At 43.6% G+C, this 18,443-nt stretch overlaps 1 protein-coding gene across 4 annotated transcripts in view; it reads right to left on the bottom strand.

Moving 5' to 3' along the window:
* DLC1 (DLC1 Rho GTPase activating protein) overlaps positions 1–18,443 on the bottom strand; it is a 602,554-nt gene that overhangs the window by 56,765 nt on the left and 527,346 nt on the right. The window contains exon 1 of one of the 4 annotated variants that reach the window (XM_073608314.1): positions 9,156–9,529. The exons of 2 other annotated variants lie outside the window; for them this stretch is intronic. In XM_073608314.1, the coding sequence (XP_073464415.1) occupies positions 9,156–9,192 (37 nt within the window). In that variant the 5' untranslated portion in view covers positions 9,193–9,529. Of the gene's footprint in view, positions 1–5,562; positions 6,365–9,155; positions 9,530–18,443 lie in introns of those variants that run through there. One more of the 4 variants, XM_073608323.1, reaches the window with a different exon arrangement.

Here is an 18,443-nt window from a genome sequence, read left to right as displayed (position 1 = left end):
GTGTTCATCAAATGATTTTGCATATTCAAGATATTGCTTGTAAAAAGTAGCAATGACAAGCCTTGGCAAAGAGCAGAGCTGTGGGTGGGGCCATCAGGCTCCATCCACTATAAGCTTTACAGAAAACCACAGGAGGGGCAGAGACAAGACCAATCACGGCTGGTGTTTTTTTTATTTTTTTTGGGGGGGGGGGGGGGGGGGGGCGAAGAACCAGCACCCCGGGGTGGCGGCATCTAGGTGGTGGAGTGCGGGCAGCTGCTTTGGTGTCCCCTTCAGCACGGCAGGCGGGCCCCATTTAGGTGGCGAGGTGTGGGCAGCTGCTCCGGTGTCCCCTCCAGCATGGTGGACAGGCCCCATCTATGTGGTGGAAGGCGAGGTGTGAGCAGCGACTCCAGTCTCAGCTTCTCCAGCAGCTTTTGCCGTTCTCCACTCTCTTCCTCCTAAGCGCTAGGCATCCAATAGGATCACCCGACATCAGTCAATCGGGATACAGGTCTCACAAGCGCTTCCTGATTGGTGGGGAGGAGATTTAGTGAGAAAATAGCGAATACTCATTTGCAATCTCACAAATGGGTGGACTTCGGGCACAGTGCTCTGCGCCCGGAGCCCACTCTTTTTTGAAGCCTATTAGAGCCTCTGGCACTCCCCCCCCCCCCCCCCCCCCCCCATTGGAATCCATTGTCCAGTGTCCTATATGTAGATCAGGGGGCCAGACGACACCCGTGCAACCCTAATGGATGGGCGGCCACTGTCAGTCACCCTGCACTAGGAGAGAGAGCAACAGTGAGTGGTCTTTATTACAGAAAGCTTCTGCTCAGAGACCATGGGGTTGATTTACTAAAGGCAAAAAGACTGTGCACTTTGGAAACTGCAGTTGCACATGGCAAGAGCAGTTGCTCCAGAGTTTAGTAAATGAGCAGAAGCTCTGCTGACTTTCATCAACCAATCATGTGCAAGCAAAAATGCTGTTTTTTTTTTATTTTCCTTGCATGTGATTGGGTATTCTTTGCAAAGTGAAGCTTTACCTCATTTACTAAGCTCTGGAGCAACTGCACTTGCAGAGTGCAATTGCACTTTCCAAGGTGCACAGTCTGCTGGCCTTTAGTAAATCAACCCAAAAGTATCACACTGGATTACTGCACAAATCTGGAAGAAATACACAAAATACGCCAAGATTTGTGGAAGAATACACATGCTTCTTGTATTTAGACAATATCTTTTTATCCTGGAGTTCAGCTTTGAATAGAAACATGTGTATCCGAAAATGTAAATGTCGTAGAGGACCTTGGATACATAACTCATTCACATTTACAGCTTCAAACTACTGCCACCCATTTACACTGCAGTGCACTTTGGGTTGACATTAGCCTGGTAATAAATGGTGTAGCTTGGCCACCTTTTCTATATGGCACACGAAAGACATCTTAGTGTGACGATTTACACGGTCCTATCCACTCCTGAAAAAAGTCAAAAGCTTTCCTGGGTTCTCAGGAGGAATGATGACAGCAAGGCAGCCAACAATTTCAGGAGGGGGTCAGCCATGGTAGCCTCTATATTTTGTCAGTACAGGTTTCCTTGAGAAGGAAAAAAAACAAACAAAAAAAAAAAAAACACACCAACATTTTTCTGTAGGTACTGTACAATATAAATACATGTATCTCTTTTAGAGTTCTACAAATTCTAAGACATTCAGACATGTATTGGCGGGTACATGATCACGTTTAGGCGGAGTGTGACTCAGGTACACATGGTATGGGCTGCCCAATTATCCCAAGCGCAAGATCTCATGAGGCCATCAGCATGTAAAAGACAAAATGGTAACTGAACCAAATGCTTGGTGCTTACGCTACACAACTAACCCATTTAGATAGACAAGCTGACATAGTACAGTAATTAAGATTAGAAGAAATGCACAAAAATGTAAAGTGTTGGGCCAGCCATACATGGTTCAAATCGTTAATGGGCAGGCTGAATGTACCAAGTCGATCAAATTGATCCACTTGGGTACAACCAGCCTGCTGGATTCTCTTGCGATTATTGCTAGCGGAGGCTGTAGAGGCTGGCGATAATCACGGTCTTCTCCTAGCGGGGACAGCTTCCCCTGCCCAGCCCTGACCCCCGCCAGGAGAACATAATGGCCTGTGGTTGCAGGAAAGAAATATGCTTTGTGTATGGCCGGCCTAAGAGAAAACTTAAACAATGAAAGGCAATTGACTGCCATTGCCAAGCTCTCATTTTAAAAATACCTATAGCCTGGTTGGTGTGTTAATCCAAAAGGCATCATAACTTTATTTCACGGATTTGACATATGTATGTAGATCAGCTGTTTTTCCAGCTTTCCTCTGACTTTTCTAGGTGCATGCTAGTTACCAGTCAGTGACTCAACGTACTTAAATCAAAGAGGCAAGAACTGGAATTTTCAGAAGGAGGTTCCCATTGGCAGCCTCCACATTTCGCACAGTACATGTTTCCTTTGTATTCACCAAATTGGTCTGAACAGTTATACAAAGCTGTTGTCTGTAGTCTGATCCTATATTACTCATTGACTGCTGTGGCATTATACACATAACAGCCAATTAGTTCAACAGAATGGAATTATAATTTTTTTTTTTTTTTCAAATGCAAAAAAGGATTAGACTGATAAGAATCAAACATCCATGGAAGCCATCCAAGTCGTATATTTTTTGTTACTTTATGTTTTTTTGTTATAAGAAAAGGAAACATGTATACTAAAAATTAAACCTAAAACACTAAATATTTAAAAAGTGGAAAGAAACAATGCCCCTAGTGGACAAACTACTGAATAGCATTAACACTGGTCTTTCCTAAAGAAATACTATTGAACAGATTTGTTTGGTTTGTTTTTTTGTAAACCAGCCCTGTGAAAAAGTTTGATACATGGTCACAATCAAACAAGGAAAAGTACAAAAAAAAAAAAAATTTTTTTCAAAATTCCACACTGCAAGTACTGAAATCTGAGCAACATAGTAGGAACATACCATATTTTTACAGAAGTAGCGATGATAAATGCTTGTTAAAATCTAAACAGAGGAATGCAATGTAAGCACATCTGCTAAACATTTTCTACCATTCTTTTCATGCCAGACCTGTCACTGACATGCATGGAGGAGAGGGGCCAGGTAAAGTGAGAGACACTGCCACCATCTGCTACCATACAAAAGGGCAACGTGGCAGAACAAAGTTGGACAGTTAAAGTGAAGTTAAAGACATCACCTAACACCAATTAGCCACGCTAAGAGCCAGCGATGGCCTGTGGACCAGATGGATGCCGAATTAGGTAACCCCTCCAGGCCTGCTGACAGATTTATACTTGTAGGATGATCTACAATCTGTTACGGTATTATTTTTCCCTTGGTTCAGACGAGGCACACAAAAATGATGTGACAAGCTGCACCCCATCCTCTGCTGGGAATAGAAAGGCTTACAAACACACATAAATGTCCTCAGACAAGCAAAGAAAAAGTTGTTATTTATAACCAATTCAAACCTTGGCATAAAGTAATGAAGAAGAAATGCAGTAACCTAAAGCAACCAATCAGATTTCACTTTTCATCACTCTAGAGCCATGCAGGCTATAAAGCTGACCTTACATGTCAAACTTTTCAAGCAGTTTTTAAACCATGACTGGGAATCCAACATACGGCTGAAAGAGGTTACCAGAAAACAAGCCTCCTATCACCCACGAATGATTGACCTGGGCTATAAAATGACAGCATCAATATAAGATATTGAAAATATCAATTGAAACCGGAAAGACTACAGCAATTTCGACAAAAGTGATCAGATTATTTAGGCAGGGCTTGATCAAGGCAATATCAGTTTGATCTCCTTCCATTTCCATGCTCAAGCAGTGTTGGGCCAAAATGGTTGAAGCCGCTGCAATGTGTATGGTGGGATGAGTGCTAATTGGCTGCTGCAAGTTGTTCTACTCTTTCACTTAAGCTGGATAGAAGTTCGAATGAAAATTCTTAGGAAAAGTCTTTGGCAAATTTGTACAATTTGTAAAATTCTTGGATTATTATCAGAACATTTAAAAGGAAGCGCCACCCAAAAGAGGAAGCTCTGCTTGTCTGCCTCTTCCTCCCCCCCCCTCTGCTGCCACATCGGGGGTGCGGGTACCTGGTTTTGACAGGTACCTTGCTTCCACCCCCCGGTGAGTTTGCTGCGGCAAACTCAGCCGGAATCTCGGCCTTCTCCTCCTTCCCCCACCACTAGGCCATCGATAGTTTCCCTCAGCCGAGATGGCGGCGGTGGCAGCACCCGTGAGCTGATTGAAAAAATTGGCTCGAGTGAAGACGCCGCTGGATATGTGGACAGGTAAGTGTCCCAATATTAAAAGTCAGCAGCTACAGTCTTTATAGCTGCTGACTTAATTTTTTTCTGAAAGAGCCTGGAGCTCTACTCTAAATATCGTTGAAAGATTTTGTGGGGTTATATAAGGCTGGCCACACACACACAGAAATTTTTTTCCTGCAAAAGAAGTTTGCTTGATTCCCCCATCAACACAGACAGGGTTGATGAGGGAATCCCTCCTGCCGGGCCATTGTCTTCTCCTGACGGGGGAGCAGGGGAATGCCGTCCCCGCTGAGAGAAGACAGTGATTATCGCTAGCAGCCTGCCCAATAATGGTTCGAATCTCGGCCAGTTCAGCCAGAGTCATACCATGTATGACCTGGCCTTGCCTAAAGTCCAAAATCTGGTGCAGTTCTGCATAGAAACCAATCAGCTTTGAGGATTTTTTCAAATCCTAATTGAACAAGCTGAAGTTAGAAGCTGATTGGCTACCATGCACAGCTGCACCAGATTTTGCACTCTAGGTCAGTGATGGCAAACCTTGGCACCCCAGATGTTTTGGAACTACAATTCCCATGATGCCAAGGTTTGCCATCACTGCTCTAGGTTTTAGTAAATCATCCCATGTGCCTTCAACATTTGATTTTGGGATGACTAAAGTGGGGTACACACTATGAGAAAAATCAGAAGAAAAATTCCATATGAGGCGTGATATTCCTATAGTGTGTATACAACTTTCGACATCCGATTCAAACAAAAAATTTCTGAAGGGACAAACCCAAAAATGTTTCTCGTACATGAACAGAACTATTAATTTTCATTTAATGTGTACTGTTTTCGCATGAGAAAAAAAAATTAGATATGAAAGACTGCGCATGATCAGAAACAAACAAAAAAAATAAAGCCTTTGTTCAAGAATTTTCGTACAATTAGTACCATCCTCGGTGTCGTCCTGCTGTGAAATATCGAGGAAAATGGGATGATCATTTGTCCAATTTTCTTACGGTGCGTACCGGGCTTAACACAACATAAACTGTTGGAATACCATTTGAGAAAAAATTTCCATCTTGCTCTCAAATTTTCCCATCACTGTGGTCTAAAAGCAAAGTCAATTAGACCCACCAATGCTTAGAAAAACAAATTAACTTTCTTAAAACCTTTTCCTAAGAATTTTCATTCTAAATTCTACCCATCTATGGCCAACTTTATATTACAAGCCCAATAATGTTCAATTTCCAAGCCATTTACCTGATGATGCTTCCAAGAACTACATCAATGAATCTTAGTAGTTAAACAGATACTTTTCACAATTATTTACTTTTCTCTGAAGAAAGGGAACAAGTATTTCATCACTCATGCTGATAACACTGGTTGGATCCAACAGTCCATTCAATCGAAATCCTCATAGCAGTCACAATCTCCTTTTAGGCTTATCAACAAGACTTGGCCACCTTAAAGATAGTGTCTTAGATACTGGCTCCAAGGCTGGCCCATTACAGAATATACCTGTGCTAGACTTGGCCTCACTGAAGCATTTTAGCACCACCAAAAGACCCATATGTTTTGCTCACAGGAAAGCAAACAGGCATGACAGCTCCACGACAGAAGGAAAATGTGTTTTCTATTTGTATAAGTTATATATGGGATTTTTACTGCCAGCAGGAGGTGTTGCTTTTAGGGTGGGATCAAAAGGCAAAGGTATGACATCATGGGCACCACAAACAGGAGGGGGTCATTTGCCTTCTAAAATCCTGCAGACCAATTAGCAAGAACTTCAAAAGAATTTTCTTGAGTCTGCACCCTTAAAAGAAACACATGCCCATAAACTTGCTGAAGTCTGGTTTACAGAACGCGACCCTTGCATAGATCATACATAAACGCACACACTTTTTCTTTGTTTAAGGTTGCATTTTTTAGTATAACAGTCAGTTATGAATTAGGAGTTTATAGTGATGAGTAACCCAGGAAATGCATCATGACTGATGTCAAATGCTGCCTAAATTATTTTTGTAAAATATAAGTCATCTATGCTAAAACTGTATCCAAATCCAAAAAAAAAATGCATTTAATTCCCTATATACTGGAGTAGCTGCATTAGTTTTCTTTTTCAGGCTTTTTATCCTTTTCCCTTTGCAACTTGTGATTCTACCACTAACACTTCAATACATAGAGTACATTTAATGTATTGAATCAATGGAGGAGCAGTGTTGTCACCCTAGGATGGGACTACAAACTCTTCTCCTTTTCAATACTACAAATTTTTAAGAGGTAGGTGTCTGTAGTCTTCAGAGATAGCTACTAAAAGGGTGCCTTCCTGTCCTATTCCGACAACACTTACTGTATAGCAGCAGCATGCCCCCCCCAAGGACAGGAAGTGTGATGAGACTACACAACACCTCCCTCTTGCTTTAACTCCATAACAGTGTGAAGGTGTTCTATAGACCACAAAGGGCAGGGCTGATAATATTTGAAATTTCAGAGCAGCACTGACAGCTCACTACAGAAAATTAGACACTTCTGGCAGAATCAGCCATTTTCCTTTTCTGCACTTATACCCCCTTCACACTTACACTCCTATTTACATGTTGATTATGATTCACAAAAATGGCAAAAGAAAACAGTTGGTTGACCCTGTACAATGGATATTTTCCTGCCACCACTGATTGGCTTGGATTTGTGTGAAACTGTCTTGGAATTAGACATTGATCGCATTTTATTGCACAGTGCATGGGCACCATTGGAGTATACATACACTAAAGTGAGGTCTGATTAAATGCACGCATGCTCCATCAAATAGTGAAATCAAATGATCAAACACTCCCTGTAAACACAAGGAAAATATAGCAACCAATGTGAAATATAAAGTAGGTTTGCTGGAAAGGTGGAAGGGGTCTGTGGATTAGTAGAAGCCCCCAACCTAGGATAGGAAGGATGGAAGGGGTCTGTGGATTAGCAGAAGCCTCCCAAGTTTAGGATAGGCAGGATGGAAGGGGTCTGTGGATTAGTAAAAGTACCCCAGCGGTTTATAGGATGGATGGAAGAAACTGTGTATTAGTAAAGCCCCTCAGCCTAGGATAGATGGAAGAAGTCTCTGGATTAGTAGAAGCACCCCAAGCTTAGGATAGGATGGATGGCAGGGGTCTGTGGATTAGTAGAAGCCCCCCCAGCCGGAGATAGGAAGGGTGGTAGGGGCTGTGAATTAGTAGAAACCCTACAAGTCTAGGATGGGAATGATGGAAGGGGTCTGTGAATTAGTAGAAGTACCCCAACCAAGGATAGGATGGATAGAAGGGGTTTGTGTATTAGCAGAAGCCGCTCCAAGCTTAGGATAAGAAGGATGGAAGGGGTCTGTGGATATGTAGAAATGCCCCTAGGATAAAAAGGACAGAAGGGGTCTGCTGAGAAGTAGAAGCCTCCCAAACCTAGGCTAAGAAGAATGGAACAAGGTCTGTGGGTTAGAAGAAGTCCCCCAGCCTAGGGTAGGAATGATGGAAGGGGTCTGCAGATTAGTTGAAGCCCGCCCACCCCCCCCAAGCCTAGGATGGGAATGATGGAAGGGGTCTGGTGATAAGAAGAAGTCCCCCAATCCTTCGGATGGATGGATGGGGGTCTGTGGATTAGTAGAAGCCTCTGAATCCTAGGATAGGATGGATGAATAAATGCGGGCTGTGAATTAGTAGAAGCCCCAAATCCTAGGATGGATGGGGTCTGTGGATTAATAGAAGCCCCCTAGCCTAGAATGGGAATGATGGAAGGGGTCTGCGGATTAGTAGAAGCCCTCTATCCTAGGATGGGAATAACGGAAGGGGTCTGCGGATTAGTAGAAGCCCCCTATCCTAGGATGGGCATGACGGAAGGGGTCTGCGGATTAGTAGAAGCCCCCTATCCTAGGATGGGCATGACGGAAGGGGTCTGCGGATTAGTAGAAGCCCCCTATCCTAGGATGGGCATGACGGAAGGGGTCTGCGGATTAGTAGAAGCCCCCTATCCTAGGATGGGCATGACGGAAGGGGTCTGCGGATTAGTAGAAGCCCCCTATCCTAGGATGGGCATGACGGAAGGGGTCTGCGGATTAGTAGAAGCCCCCTATCCTAGGATGGGCATGACGGAAGGGGTCTGCGGATTAGTAGAAGCCCCCTATCCTAGGATGGGCATGACGGAAGGGGTCTGCGGATTAGTAGAAGCCCCCTATCCTAGGATGGGCATGACGGAAGGGGTCTATGGATTAGTACAAGCCCCCCTATCCTAGGATGGGAATGACGGAAGGGGTCTATGGATTAGTAGAAGCCCCCCTATCCTAGGATGGGAATGACGGAAGGGGTCTGCGGATTAGTAGAAGCCCCCCTATCCTTGGATGGGAATGACGGAAGGGGTCTATGGATTAGTAGAAGCCCCCCTATCCTAGGATGGGAATGACGGAAGGGGTCTGCGGATTAGTAGAAGCCCCCCTATCCTTGGATGGGAATGACGGAAGGGGTCTATGGATTAGTAGAAGCCCCCCTATCCTAGGATGGGAATGACTGAAAGGTCTGTGGATTAGTAGAAGCCCCCCAGCCTGAGATGGGACATGGAAAGCCCATTATTAGGTTGCCCCATCATAGACCATCTCTCACCTCCCAGAAAATAATGAAATCTGGGCGGAAGGTGGGATGAAAAGCTCAGTGTATGCCCCCAGTCTCCAGCAGCTTTCTTAATGAAGTGCGGCCCCTCCAGCTGTCAGGGGCCACACTCCACACAGACATTCCCACGCTGCCTGAGAGCCCCGAGGATGAGGAGGATGAGAAGGATGAGGATGATGAGAAGGATGAGGATGGCCCATAGAGGAGAAGATGGGATCTTACGTGTAATGATCATTATCTCCAGCTTCTCTCTGCACATAGGTGGATCCAGTGCTGGGGGAAGGTCCGCTAGAAATCTCCTATGCAATCCTCCCGGGGTGATGGGAGCCAGCTGGAAGCAGTCATTGCAAACAGCCAGAATGGTGGAAAGATCCAAATTCCAAGGGGATCCACACTGCCTGGGGTGTCCGGCCACAAGTCACAGGACGGGGGTAGTAATCCAGAGAGTGTCCGCGGAAAGTGCCATGTTCTATGGAGGGCTCTCCGTCCTGATCACACTACGCCCGGCCACTCAGCGCCTCCTATGATATGAAGCGGCCAGCTCGGCACACACTACATTCATACAGCGTGCCTCTCCCACCACACCGAGGCGTGTCATCCTCCACTGCTCTCCACACACACAGCGCCATCTACAGGGCAATGTGCTAACCGCAGGAGGGGACCACAAAAGGTTCATAGAGGAAAGCTACAGCTCGGATTTCTCATCATCGGAAAAGATTTCTCCAGCCTGGCAAAGCATGGAGCCTGGATACTGGAGCTACTCACACATTCCTCACCAGGCTAGATGTTTTCACAAATGTGTCATGGAAGGTGTGGAACCATGAACACTATAAAGCAAGGAGTTCTTAAAACATGAAAAGTCAGCAGCTACAAGCGCTGTATCTACTGACTTTTAATATAAGGACACTTACCTGTCCTGGGATCCCGCGATGTTGGCGCGGTTGCAGGCACCAGCATTGCGGGTAAGGGAAACCGACACTTCAGGCTTCACAGCCAGTTTACTACTGCGCATGCACGAGTCAAGACTGCACTTTCTGAATTGTCCCATCATCTTCTGGGACACACGCAGGTCCCTGAAGGTGGGGGGGGGGGGGAAGGAGGGGCCGATACAAACGTGAAAATGATGTACCTTTCCGCCGCGAGGTAGGACAGAAGTCCAGCTTGAAAACAACAGAAAATTTACAAAACTACTAAAAAATAAAAAAAAAAGATATCCAAAAAGGAGAGGGGGGGGGGTGTTGGATGCTCTATTGTTGAAGACCTGGTTGAATTTAGCCTGGAACTCCACTTTAAAGTGATATTAGGGCTCATTTACACTTGCTTCGGCTTCAGCACACATTAATGGCTAGTTTACACTTGCTTCAAAACATGGCTTCGGACAGGCTTTGTTAAAGCTCTCTGAATGCCAGTCAAAGCTCCTGTCACTAAATAAAATGGTTAGCTTACAGTCCTGTTTACACCTTGTTTTTGCTTTGCTTCAAAAATTATACCCCATGTAGCTTCAGTGGTGCTTCAATGCGTCTTCAAAGCCTCCATAGAAGTCTATGGAAAAGCTTGCTTGAAATCCCACCTGAGTCTCATCGAAGCCCCACCAAAGCCTCATCAAAGCCCCACCAAAGCCTCATCAAAGCCCCACCGAAGCCTCATCAAAGCCCCACCGAAGCCTCATCGAAGCACCAAGCAATAGTAGGGTGTAAACAGGACTGTAAGCTAAATATTTTATTTAGTGACAGGAGCTTTGACTGATGTTCACAGAGCTTTAATAAAGCGTGACCGAAGCCATGTTTTGAAATGTAAACTAGCCCTAAAGTGTTACTAAACCCAGGACCCTGCATTCGCTATATCTGGTTTACCACAGAGCATGGAAATGCAATTTTTTTTAGCAAATATAAATTGCTGAATAACTTTTCTCATCAGCAGTATATAGCTGTCTCATGACTTCTATGAGCAGGCCTTTTTTTCAGTGGGAACACGGGGAAACGCAGTTCAGGCACCTCCAGCACTGAATGTATGTAATGGCAAGGGCTGCTGGGATGGGGCATGCTGGAGGGTCTATTGATGGCGGCTGTTGAAAGATCAATTGTCACTGTTTTTCCGGGGGGGTCTATTGTTGCTTGTGGGGGATCTATTGCTGCTGGGGACTATCGGTTATGCATTATATGTAATGATGTCAGCGAACGACCTCCAGCCAGAACACCTTAGGGAAGAGACTCAGAGGGACAGGTCACACAATTTCTTTTGTGAATGAATAGCCAAGGGCATTATGTATTCCCTATTCATTCATGATGAGGGGGGCGGTTATATAGAAGCAGTAAAACCTTGACTCAGTCACCTGATTTTACTGCCTCCTGATTATCTGTGTAAATGAGCCCCAACACACTTTCATGCTTCCTGTCCTAGAGGGACAATGCTCATTTACTATACTATATTTATGAAGATGCAGTGTTGTTACCCAAAGATAGGAAGTGTGTTAGGACTACAGAACACTCATCTCCTCATCTCTATAACAGGGAGGTGTGTGTGTGTGTGGGGGGGGGGGGGCGGTGTTGTTCTGTAGTCTGTGAACTGGGCTAAGCTGATAACACTGTTTAGGGTATCAATTAGTGGTGGCTGGTGTTCCATCGGTCGGAGGGGGGGGCCGCAGGCGGACCTTGACCCCCCGTCACTCCAGCCCACACCAGCACCACTCCCCCGTCACCAGCTCACTCACCCCGTGCTGACAGGCGGCGGCAGCGGTGGCTTCCTCCCACCCTCAGTCTCCACTGTGTCCCGGACTGCCCTTGTGTCTCCTCCTCCTCCTTCCTTCCTCAGCCGTACATCTTCTCCTCCAATCAGAAGGCTTCTCCTTTCAACCAATTGTCACACAACTGGGTAGGCTCGGAGCGCAGTGCTGTGCGCTCCAAGCTCACCCATTTTTGAAGCCTATTGGAGCCTCTGGTCTTTAATCATGTGCTTAAAAAAAAAAACACCCTGCATCTAGATCAGGGGTCCGGACGCATGGATTGGGGGAGGGGGGTACCCATGCGCCTCTAATGGACGGGCCGCAACTGGTATCAATGCACCATGGGCAGACTGCACAGGAAGTTAGGAACACACTGGATTTCTGGCAGGATTAAATGTATTTTTCTGTATGTGCAGTAAATTTAAAGAGCATGGGTAAATATGCATGTATTGTGTAGATGTACTCTTTTTTTTTTTGGCTGTACGTTAATTTTCAATATAATCAAAAATAAAAACCGTTATAGCACATAACGTTTGCTCTACAGCTTAGTGGTTTCAACCTATTAGCTTAGTGAATACTGTACAACCCAATTATAATCCCGATAACGATTTAAAAAATGTAAGAGAATCCAGTTTATAACAATTTAGACAAAGGCGGCCAAGAACATATACAGTACATATATAAAGAATGATCTGCTAGTACAATATGTACATTGTGCCAAAGTATGTCAGCTCCGTAAGTGATTCATGTGAATATCTTACTAGATCAAATTCCTTGGCTCTGCATTAATACAATTACACAGTAAATAAATTGTGCTATTTAATTTAAACATGTAGTGATGTAATCGGGATATAGGAGTACAAGATTGACTTCCTCTCTTTTATTTTGTGATATTATAATCTGTTATGAAACCACTGTGAAGGAAAGCCAGTAAATGAAATGTTGAATGATTAAATATCTATGTAATGTCTATGCGGTGAGAAGTGCCTAAACCGAATATAAAAACTGATATTGTTACATTCTGACGACAGTATGTAGACCAGGAATGACTCTAACAGCCAAAAATTTGACAATCTGTAATTTGTTTGGCAGGTTCCTCATTGTTCTCCATTGAAGTGTGGAGATAAGCCGCATAAACATTGGAAAATGTCCTCATGTGCTAATGATTGACTCCAGAGAGGATGGTCATATTGCCTAGGACATCACAATCACAAGTGATACTAGATGTCTAAGAAAATATGTCCAGTCTACCCCAAGTGTAGATTATTATCATTTACACCACAATCCCTGCATTCAGTATGCAGTTCCACATGCGCATTTACATGCATTGTAATGCATTTGCAGTGTGTTTGCCTCGTGTTTTCAGTGCAGTTGTGGTGCCATTTTTAGGTATTATTTTTGACTTGTTTTCTTACTGAGTTGCATTTACCTGTGTTTGTTCATGTGCATCCATATTTACTTACAAAAAATGCAGCATACTATACTTTTTTTAATGAGAAGTCAAACCAAAATAATAAACACACATAGGGGTTGATTTACTAAGGGCAAATCCACTCTGCACTACAAGTGCACTTGAAAGTGTACTTGTAAGTGCAGTCACTGTAGATTGCTGTAGATCTGAGGGGAAGCCCTGCTGATTTTATCATCCAATCATGTTCAAGCAAAAATGCACAGGGACTATTTATCACAGCGCTCCTTCAGTGTCACCTACAACTCTGTCTCCTCCTCTCCATTGCCCCTTTCTGTGGGGGTCCCCCAAGGCTCGGTTCTTGGACCCCTTCTCTTCTCTATCTACACCTCCTCCCTTGGTCACTTAATAACTGCCCACGGCTTCCAATACCACTTATACGCTGATGACACCCAAATCTATCTGTCTACTCCTCACATCACTCCTTCAGTCTCCTCTCGCATTACTAACTGACATATCAGCATGGGTGTTGCTCCACTTCCTTAAACTAAATCTCTCTAAAACTGAGCTATTAATATTCCCCCCCGCCCGTGCCCCCCTCCATGACTTTTCCATCAAAATCAACAATGCAACTATCAGTCCCTCCCCTCACGCCAGGGTACTAGGTGTAATCCTAGACTCTGACTTGTCATTTCAGCCTCAAATCCAATCGTTGTCAAAAGTTTGTAGAATTCACCTCCGTAACATCTCTAAAATTCGCCCTTTTTTAACAAATGAAACCTCCAAGCTCCTCATTCACTCCCTTGTTATCTCTCGCCTTGACTATTGCAACTCCCTTCTCATTGGCTTACCTCTCCATAGGCTATCCCCTCTTCAGTCTATCATGAATGCTGCTGCCAGACTTATCCACCTTACCAACCGCTCAGTGTCTGCCAACCCTCTACTTCAATCCCTACACTGGCTCCCAATCACCCAGCGAATTAAATTCAAAATTCTAACCACAACATACAAAGCCATTCACAACTCTGCCCCGAGCTATATCACTAATCTTGTCTCCAAATATCACCCAAATCAACCTCTCCGCTCCTCTCTCATCTCCTCCTCCCATGCTCGTCTCCAGGATTTCTCCAGAGCCTCTCCCATCCTCTGGAACTCGCTACCTCCATCTATCCGGCTATCCCCTACTCTTGCTACCTTCAGGCGATCCCTGAAAACTCATCTCTTCAGGAAAGCCTATCACGTCTCCAACTAATCTCCTACCACTTTCACCAGCTCATTCCCCACAGTTACAACCTTTTATACCACCTGCCCCACCCTATTAGATTGTAAGCTCTTCTGAGCAGGGCCCTCCTAATCCTATTGTATTGTATTGTATTATAACTGTATTGTCTCCCTTTTATATTGTAAAGCGCTGCGTAAACTGTTGACGCTATATAAATCCTGATTAATAGTAATAATAATAATAATAATAATAATAATAATAAATGCTGTTTTTTATTTTCCTTGTATGTCCCCCTCAGATCTACAGCAACTGCACTTCCAAGTGCACTTGTACTGCAAAGTGGATTTGAGTGGACTGAGTGATCAAAGACAGCTGATCGCTCAGTTCTTGGGCCCACTCTGAGCACAGAGAGGTGACAATCAGTCACCAGCTCTCTTCTGTGCCCCTCCAGCACTCCATGGAGCACTGGGATTTGGAGGGGGAGGGAGCCTTTGGCTTAGCCTCTCAGTGTTGTGCTGAGAGGCTGAGCCAGCTGCCAGTCAGGCATCTGCACGTATTCTGACATTATTTTCAGGATCCTTGCAGAGCCTGGACTGGCTCCATGACATCAGCTGGCAGTGGATTTTAGCCCGCTGTCAGCTGAATCTGGGTCACAGGAATGCAGAAATATGTGCGCTCCTGTGACTCACACGAGAAGTATGGCCAAAAGAGTTTTGGCCACAGTTTTCCTTAAAGGCTTATTAAAATACATTCATTTTTCTTGCATATGCGTTTGTACTGCGATTAAAAATGCATGTGACAGCATCTGGTGTAAACGAGTCCTTAATGTCTGAACCCAAACGTCCCTATAGGAAATATAATAAAAATGCAAAACATACCCTATCTCCTGTGTTGTCCCCAACAGATTACTTTTAAAAAGAAAAGCACTGGTGGGTGCTCCTCCAGGGAAAGGCGGTTGAATGGAGCTGGGGCAGAAAATGGGTTTGTGGCTTTAATTTGAGTTTCATATGATTCATTACAGCCAAATTCAACAGATGTTTTGCAGTCCCTGTGGTGCAGTGTTTATCAACTCCAGTCCTCAAGGCGCCCCAACAGGTCATGATTCCCCTCCAGTGAAATGGCTGTGGTAATTACTAAGGCAGTGAAACTGATCAATTCATCTGTGCAAAATAATGGAAAGCCCGAAAACATGACCTGTTGCGGAGTTGAGAAACACTGCTCTACTGTATACTGCAACCGTGTGTCATATCAATGAATAAATTATAGACAGCGCTCGCTCCACCTTATACTATTATAAAGTGCCACTAATATAATGGTATATACTGCGTATCTATTACTAAACCATTCAATGTCATAAACCAATCATGTGCTGAATTGTTTACAAATAAATCAATAAAAATTTATACAAAATTAAAGTGACAAACAAAGTTCATAAGTGATAGCTGTGCAAAACAAAGTCTTTTTCCTTGTAATGAAGTGCTGTTGTGCTCCGTTTCCAAATGATATCTATGCATCCACCTCGTGAGGGACTGTAAACACTCCGCACTCACCAGATATGATGGACTCCTTTACCATATAGCAAGGGGAGTCTGCTGAGCTTGTAGGTCTTTTTTTGGGGACCTATCCCACCTATCCCAAACGCGTCAAGATGAATCTCCTGTACTTCATTACCGGCCCAGAGAGTGGAACGCACGCCATGTAACAGGCAGCGACCACTACTCTCACACGTACAGAGGCCGTTTTTGTCATTGTGATGCCCAGTTCGGTTTTATATGATTATTTTTATAAGCAGCTCACTTTACAAATTTTTTAATCCATGTAAAATGCCTACATTCAATAAATTGTTTAAGGATTTTACACCATGAAGAGTTTTTTTTCTCCTTGCCTGTCATATCAATCTGTGATTAGCAACCTTAACAGAGGGTGATGCTTGGAATCTTTGAATACAGGCCTGCATTGTTGAATCTTTTATTGGCAAAAAATCATTTATGTTGAATCATTTAATGACTACATTTTGGCATCAAATTTAAATCCAAGCCTCCCCACCAAATAAAGAAAAACATTGGAAGTTAATCTGGCCATACGCTGAACAACAGTCCACCCATGGAACCAATGGTAGGAATTTCAGATGATTTAGCAAGAACCAGTCAAAATACATTTTTTGGGTGGCCCTGTCAGCACCGCCTGGCTCTACAGAAGTACATTTTTTCAGTTGATTTTGTCAAAAGGTGCAGGTGGAGAATTCTTAGCCAAACAGTCTCTTCTTGCATTTAGATGCATTGTTTGGGTATTCTGACAGCCGCAGGGCCCAGCGGTCACAACACAAAAGCCAGCACTGCAGATTTATTCATCCATGCTGTTTAAAGTGGATTGAGGTAACAAGTGATTTCACATGGATGGGGGTAACAAGATTTCTCTCAATGAGCTTGCAGGACTGGATGAGAGAAATCTTAACGTGATTTGCAAGTTTTGGAGTTTTTTGCTAGTAGTGACATGTAAAGTCACTACTGGCAAAATATTTTTTCCTCTTGCTCCTATTTTTTTGTACACCATATGTGCCTTATGCACCCCCAGCTCATGACCAGCATCTGAGAGATGCTTTTAATGGAACCGGGTCCTGGGACAATGTAACTCCAGACCAGCAAAAGATGTCAGCAGCCATGGACTGAGTGATGAGTGGGGGCGCAGAGATCTGGAGGAGGTCACACTAGAGCAGACTTTCTCAACCTTTTCAACATGGAGGAATCCTTGAAATAATCTTTCGGTCTCAGGGAACCGCTGTTGAAAATGTCTATATCTGCAACTCATGATACATTGGTGTGATGGTCAGTGGAAGAGTGCTTCTTACATCTGTTGTCTTCGGGAAGAATCCCCCCCCCCCCCCCCACAGATAGCTAAAAAGATTATTGGCGTCACTGGGAACTTATCTGAGAGACAAAAATTGGTCATTGCTCAAGGAACCCCTAGCAACCATTGGAGGAACCCTGGTTGAGAAACCCTGCACTAGAGGGTAAGTGAGCATTAAAGTGCAGGTATACTATGCATAATTGCACACTGTGGCATGTCTCAACATCTATCCCACGCATACTCGCCTTTCCTATGCTCCCCCTCTGTAACAAATATAAAGTAGGTGTTATCCCAATTCGGCTGCAATGCAAATATTTTCTCCTGGGCTCTCAGAAAAAAAATATGTTTGGCTGAAGTGTTCAGCAGAAGATGACCTTATTAGTCTGTTACTGTTCTTACATTGTCCAATCACCAGGCTAGGGTTGATAGACATCCCTTTACACTTTATTCCTTCTACAGTCTATAATTGAAATATCTTTATATTTATTTTATCTGTGTATTTTGGTCGTTTGGAACTCAGCTTTAAACCCGTCACTCCTGTCATGGCCAGGACATTTCCAATCCTTATCTTTTCTAATGCTCATCCTTGCACGTGACCGCTAGAGTTTTTTGCTGAACTTTTCAACTTCTAATGAAGATATACTATTAGACACATAACATGTGACCCTATTTAGCCTCAAGTCTTCATCTTCATTACGGCTCTTTAGGAACAATGGCTCACTTGGTCATATGTTTTTTGGTAAATAATGTTCCAAGAGGTCACCCTCATAGCATTACCTCTAAATTGACAGCTTTCATCATCTGGGAATGAATCTGAGTACATTGTTAAATATTGGGGCCAAATGTATATTATCACTTGTTATTTTTTATTAACAATAAAACAAAAAAGTAAAACAACCCTATGAAACCCATGAATGACTATCCTTCATTGTTCAGACATCTTTAAAAACGATGAAAAAATTACATAGCACAGTTTTATTGTTAAAATTAATATAAACCCTAAAAATTAGTTTCTCTTTTTTGCTACTTTTTGGCCTGTTAAATATACCATTGAAATTACTTTGTTACAGCATATCTGTTCAATACGTTCAAAAATAACCTGGTGATCATGTCAGAAATTCAAAGCTCCCCTTTATCTTGTTCACACTTCTTGTTTTTTTTATATTTCAATCTATTATTAATACATTTCCAAAGAAAATAATTTTTCAAAGCAAGTAATACAAAGGTTGCAAAGCAAATAGGAAACAATTGCATGTGCACATTGCACTTATTATGACACTGGTTGGTGAGTTAGGCCCCTTTAAAATGTAG

This window comes from Aquarana catesbeiana, linkage group LG01 (assembly GCF_042186555.1).
Source record: "Aquarana catesbeiana isolate 2022-GZ linkage group LG01, ASM4218655v1, whole genome shotgun sequence".
NCBI classification, from domain to species: Eukaryota; Metazoa; Chordata; class Amphibia; order Anura; family Ranidae; genus Aquarana; species Aquarana catesbeiana.
Note: the sequence above shows the minus strand (reverse complement) of the source record. Positions and strands in the feature narration are given on the sequence as shown.